The 6,135-nt window shown below is 42.0% G+C and overlaps 1 protein-coding gene across 1 annotated transcript in view; it reads right to left on the bottom strand.

The window, feature by feature from the left end:
* b4galnt1a (beta-1,4-N-acetyl-galactosaminyl transferase 1a) overlaps positions 1 to 5,852 on the bottom strand; it is a 29,185-nt gene extending 23,333 nt beyond the window's left edge. The window contains exons 1-3 of the mRNA XM_050065886.1: positions 5,597 to 5,852; positions 1,297 to 1,505; positions 1,024 to 1,206 (exon numbers count right to left, since the gene is read on the bottom strand). Coding sequence (XP_049921843.1) covers positions 1,024 to 1,206; positions 1,297 to 1,505 — 392 coding nt within the window. The 5' untranslated portion in view covers positions 5,597 to 5,852. The remainder of the gene's footprint in view (positions 1 to 1,023; positions 1,207 to 1,296; positions 1,506 to 5,596) is intronic.
* Between the last annotated feature and the right edge of the window lie 283 nt (positions 5,853 to 6,135).

Genomic DNA, 6,135 nt, shown 5'->3' with positions numbered 1-6,135 from the left:
GGGTTTCACTGATCACCACGCAACTTTGTAGGCATATGACCACACATAATCTGAGGGGACCCCTCCATTATTGACCCCATCAAACAAAATGGGGGCGCTAGAGAGCTAATTTCTTATCTAGGCCTAACCGCCATATCGATTTTTACTAAACCTGGTAGATATGTAGAACAAGACGCCTCAAGGTGACTGGAGAAATTTAACTCTAATTGGCAACTGGGTGGCGCTATAACAACAGAAAAATGCTTAAAAATGGCTAAAATGTGATCGATCGCTGTGGCTCCCCCTGTGGCCAAATGTTTGGTTTTTTTATTCTACTTTTTGGTGTGACTAAGTCATGGTATGGTATGCTGTACATAATCACGGAAACTGTCAGTGTGTCATTCTGTCAGTGAGTCATTCTGTCTGTCCCACATTTTTCTACTCACTGGCGTGGTCAATCTATGTGAAACTGCACATAGGCATTGAGGAGTGGCATAGGTAGAAGGTGACAAAGCTACCAATGGGTATGGACTAGTCTAACTTAATTTTGTAACTCTGATTAAAAGTTGAGAGCAACCAGTTTAAGTCCATGCACAGCATCCACTGGATACCTATTATGCAAAGAGCATTGCAAATAACCTCTCAGTGTGGATTAACTTAGAAATATAGACCAGCAAGTGTGCAGGCAAAAGATTCAAATCAGGTGGAGACTAGGATAAGGGACAGTAACAACAGCAAAGCACATGTCAGTGTACAACTAAAAAGTGAGTGAGGCCTTTAAATAGACTGTTATGTCAGTGTATTGAAATGGTAGCTGTGTGGTAGGTTAACTGTCAACTGATACTGCACAGCATCACTCAAAGGGTCTTGCCAAATTTATGTTATCCATGACTAAACCTTGTGGGTCCATGGCAAAGTCCGTATCTTGTAAAGTAGTTAATCATTGCATTGAAGGCAAAAGTTTTATGTGGCGAGGCAGACAGTTACATGAGTAAACAAGGGCATGTTCACTAAAAGTCATTTGTATCATCATTTGAACTTTACCTCCTCTGAAAGCTTCTGTACTCCTGAGCTCTGTGATGCTTTACGCCCTCTGGGTCAGGATGGGACTCTAAGAATGCAAGGTCAACATTGTGGGCCCACACACGTGGAAATAGTAGATTGGCTAACGGCAGGTGAAAGGTCTCCTCATCAGCCAGACACACACATGTATTTTGAGCCAGATGACTGTCAGAAAAAAAAATGGCACTGAGTGAGGTGGTATAGATAAAAATGAGAATTCAGAGCAGAAGTTAGACATGTTGAAGAATAACACACCGTGCCACATCATCCTTCAAATGGTAGGCAATATCGTGATAGTCACTGATGGTGTCTCGAATTTTCTCTTCGAGAAGTTTTTCTATGTGACCCCTCTGTCCTGGCCGTATGTCAACGCCTGAGCTGGTCCCAGGGCTCCAGGCACAAAACAGGGCAAACAACAGAAGCCCAGTGACCAAAATCACACACTTCTTCTTGGTGACACGCATCTGGAATGGAGAGTAAAGGAGATGTCAAAATAGTACACATGGTTAAGTAAAACCAAGGTGGGGGGTTCCTTCCTGGTGGAGCAAAAGACATGGCTGAGGACTCTAAAATCCTGGAGCCAACTCATTAGACTGCCATGTCATGTGGGGGATTTAGGTTTAGTTAGTTTTAAATTGGGTTTAGTTGCAGTTGCTGTCCATTTTGGTTACCCCTTGTGTATTACTACTCCCTCGTGCGTCATTTTGACAGGTCAGATTGTTCAGTAAACACCGACAGGGGAAGTAGAGATTAACTGTCCAACGGTGATTTTTTTAAAACAAAAAAATTGATAGGTCAGCAGGTTCGGATCAGCAGTCAGAGACCCTTCAGTCAGCTGAAATTCTTCAAGTTGAGGAGTCTTTTTTTGTGTCTGACAGTGTGCACCTGAAGTGGTGAATTTACAGCTCACAGCAACCTTATATGACACAGTCTCTGGCTTTTGCTTGATAAATAGTGTTGGCAAAAAATGGTGTTGCTCTAAACTGCACATGCAGCCACCATCTGGTACGGAGTGGGGCTAACCAAATGACAGCCGGCTCCACCTCTGCTCAGTCCTTCCTGCTTTCTGTGATCATTTACTGTGTTGCAATTCAGTCAAATATAACTGTTATGATTTACATATCTTTCTGTTTCTCATATGAGACAACAGAGCAAGTATGGTGCTTCCCCTTATAGGTGTGCACATGTGGCAAGGCTTCTTTAAATTGCAGTACTTTGCCAGTTGAGCAATGTGCTGCAACCTCTGTTTTTTTACTGGGTTGTGATGAAAGTCTAAATGACAGGTAAGCCTCACCAGAGCTTAATCTCACTTTCCATCATTACTTTGAAGGTTTTTCTTTGTAACTTCACACAGGAAACACATACATTTTAGTGACTAATCTGATTTGCATGAGCCACTCAGCTGGGGTGAAAACATGTTTTAAATTAAATTGAATAGGATGCTAAGACAGTATTTACTGTTGGGTGAGGTCCCTGTTTAATTAAGAATTCATGTTAGAGCTGAATTATTATAAACTGCAAATAACACTTGCGTGGTGATATAAAAACTGTCTTGGCTCTCTGGTGTGCTGTGCGAGTGATAAAAATCATGTGAACTCCCTTCACTCATGCACCTTTTCCCCACATACGTTTCCTCTGCCACACTAAAGTCAGTTGCCATGCCCTATTGATTTAACTTGATTTAGGCTGGGCAAGTATAAGCAGACATAAATACAAAGACATAATTAATGGCTCCTACTGTGTTGATATGTGTTATCTGATTGTTGAGTTGCAACATCTGTCAAGCTTAGCATACAGTGTATGAGCTGAAACCTTTTTTGAGCTGCACGACTCATTTTTGAGTCGAGCCAAATTTCAGCTGTGTCGAGTTTTGTTTTGCTGTGCAGGGTACAGGGGAGAGCAACAACCGTTCATGGCCCACTTAACTGCTCCCGACCAGCCAGTGGACGTTGAGGTGCATTTCCGACATGTCTGCTGGCATCAGGCTTTCACACAGTTGAAGCACAGCCATGAGTCAGTGCCTTTTACTTTTTCTCAATTAATCGTGACACACAGACCTGCAGCTCGCATCCACAGGGCAGAGGAGAGAGATGGAGAGAGCAATGTAACCTGGTCGCTACTTTTTTATAGAGTCCCAGCCTCGTGCTGCTAATGGCCTGGGGCTACACACCATTATCCAAAGCCTGACACCCAGAAACATCGCAAAATACTAAGAAAATAATTAAAAACAGGAAGAGGGCAGTGTCTCTGCAGATACAGACACTGCCGCACAATGCTACTGGGTCTTGTGGTACTTTTGTGTTTGCCCATTGCTACACTTGCTAGCCACTTTATTAGGTACCCCTGTTCAACTGCTCATTAACACAAACAGCTAATCAGCCAATCATGTGGCAGCAGCAGTGCATCTAGGCATGTAGACATGGTCAAGATGACCTGCTGAAGTTCAAACTGAGCATCAGATTGGGGAAGAAAGGTGATTTAAGTGACTTTGAACATGGTTGTTGGTGCAGACGGGCTAGTCTGAGTGTTTCAGAAACTGCTGATCTACTGGGATTTTCACACACAACCATCGCTAGGGTTTACAGAGGATGGTCCCAAAAGGAGAAAATATCCAGTGAGCAGCAGTTCTCTGGGTGAAAATGCCTTGTTGATGCCAGAGGTCAGAGGAGAATGGCCAGATTGATTCAAAATGATAGAAAGGCAACAGTAACCCAAATAATACCTCATTACAACCAAGGTATGCAGAGGACCACACTGGACACCACTCCTGTCGGCTAAGAACAGGAAACTGAGGCTGTGATTCACACAGGCTCACCAAAACTGGACAATAGAAGATTGGAAAATGTTGCCTGGTCTGATGAGTCTCGATTTCTGCTGCAACATTCAGATGGTAGGGGCAGAATTTGGTGTAAACAACATGAAAGCCACTTGGCCAAAGCAGCCGAAATAACAGATTTCGGGTGGCTGGGCTCAGCCTTAGAAATAGGGTAAAAAGCTCGGACATCCGGAGCTCCGAGTACAGCCGCTGCTCCTTCCTGTCAAAAGGGGTCATTTGAGGTGGTGCAGGCATCTGATCAGGATGCCTCCTGGGCGCCTCCCGTTGGAGGTGTCCTGGGCACATCCCACTGATAGGAGACCCCAGGGCAGGCCTAGAGTATTCTGGAGGGATTACGTATGTCACATGGCCTGGGAACGCCTTGGGGTCCCCCAGGAGGAGCTGGAAAGCGTTGCTGGGGAGAGGGTGTGGATGAAAGTGGATGGATGGATGGATGGATGGATGGATGGATGGATGGAACATAAAAGCATGGATCCATCCTGCCTTGTATCAATGGTTCAAGCTGCTGGTATTTATATATATGTGCTATTGTGGTGGCTTGGGTATTTTCTTTGCTGCGCATGCTGCAATGCTTGGCAATTACATGACTGCATAGTTATTTCTTTTTAGTACTTTGTTCACTAGTCTGATGTCACCACAGGTGCAGCAGTCTGTGAAGACACATAAACTTGTAGCCTATGTATAAACAAGGGATGGGCAGTATTTCTATTACTTGTATTTAAAATATGTATTTCAATTACATTTGAGTATTTTGTAATTTGTATTTGATAAGGCCAATAAAAAGCAAATGTAATTTGTAACAAAATACTTTTGAGTGGAGTAATTTTGTATTTAAAATACTCAAAATACTTTCTCCACGAAACACAAAATAATAGGCTACACATTCTTATAATATTGGATGTAACAATATTTTTTACTTTTTTATTTTTTATTTTTATCTATTTGTTTTTTAAACTTGGGCCATTCAATGACCTAGTGGTCTGTTTTACTGGACTGTGCATAACATAGGAAATTGTATGTTGTTGTGGTTGATGCTTGGGATGAGTATGCTACAAATGAATTGCCTCAAGTGGGATCAATAAAGTTGTCTGAATCTAAATCTGAATCAATAAATAATATTTTATGGTAGCCTACACCAAATTGTGAGAAAACAAGCACAAATTTGCAATAGCTGTGACCAAATTTGCTACTATCACGCCATTAATGGATGAATCATGATTCTTCTTGTGGACCAACCGACCGACAGAGTGACCTATAGAGCTGTGGGTCGCTGCTAAAAAGAAAAAGAAAAAAAGTATTTTCTGTATTTAAAAATACAAAATACTTGTATTTTATTTTGACACATTTTCTGGCACCAGTATTTTGTATTTTGTTTTGATATATTTATTTGAGGGGTATTTTGTATTTTGTATCAAAATACATTTTGATGTATTTTATCCTAGACCTTACATTTATGCACCAAACTGTACCCCTTTAATCAAATTCTTTATTAAATACCAATTCAGTGCTATATTTTGAAGCAGTGAAAAGAAGGTGAGCCACTTGAAACCCTTCCCATTCTTCAAAAATAGCGGATAATAGCGAATTTGTCAAGAATATGACGAAAAAAAACGATGAAGCCAGAATTATAACGCGATATGTCAAACAGTCACAGCATTTCTTTTCATAGCACACACACACACACAAAAAAAAGAGACAGACAGAAGAGACATTTCTTACCTTTGTTGTTTCCCGTGGGATAAATATTTCCTGCGCCTTCAAGTCAACTTTTGTTCGGTTTTTCAACTGTCTTGTGACAGCTGTGTGCGTGACACTAGACAGGCGTGTTCCAGTGGGTTTTTCTAGGTCCGGAGAGCTGAGGCGGCTCAGAGCCACTCCTTCTGTGCCACGCGTTAATACTGTCACTGGCGGAATCAGAGACCAATTGTCGCGTGTTGAAGTGATATTTGTGTTACCAGTGGAAGTAGCTATAGATTCATAGTTTAGCCAGTTTTACCGGCTGACACAGAAGGATAATTTAGCTATCAACACAGACCCTCCCAGCAAAACCAGACTTATTAGGATGTGGTGCGGATGCAGCATCACATGCCATCAGGTGTCTACGGTGCGTCCTGCGTCGTAGGTGTGGAAAGTTTAGACCTGTTTAGAAATGTCTGGAGGCCTTAGAGGCTCAAAAGGCGGGCAAGTTGAAAGCCCCCTCGACTCAAAAAAAAAATTAGATAAACTAACAATTAATACTTTTAGTTATTTAGTCCGAA

This window comes from Epinephelus moara, chromosome 16 (genome assembly GCF_006386435.1).
Source record: "Epinephelus moara isolate mb chromosome 16, YSFRI_EMoa_1.0, whole genome shotgun sequence".
Taxonomy (NCBI): domain Eukaryota; kingdom Metazoa; phylum Chordata; class Actinopteri; order Perciformes; family Serranidae; genus Epinephelus; species Epinephelus moara.
This window is presented reverse-complemented; position numbering and strand designations above follow the sequence as displayed.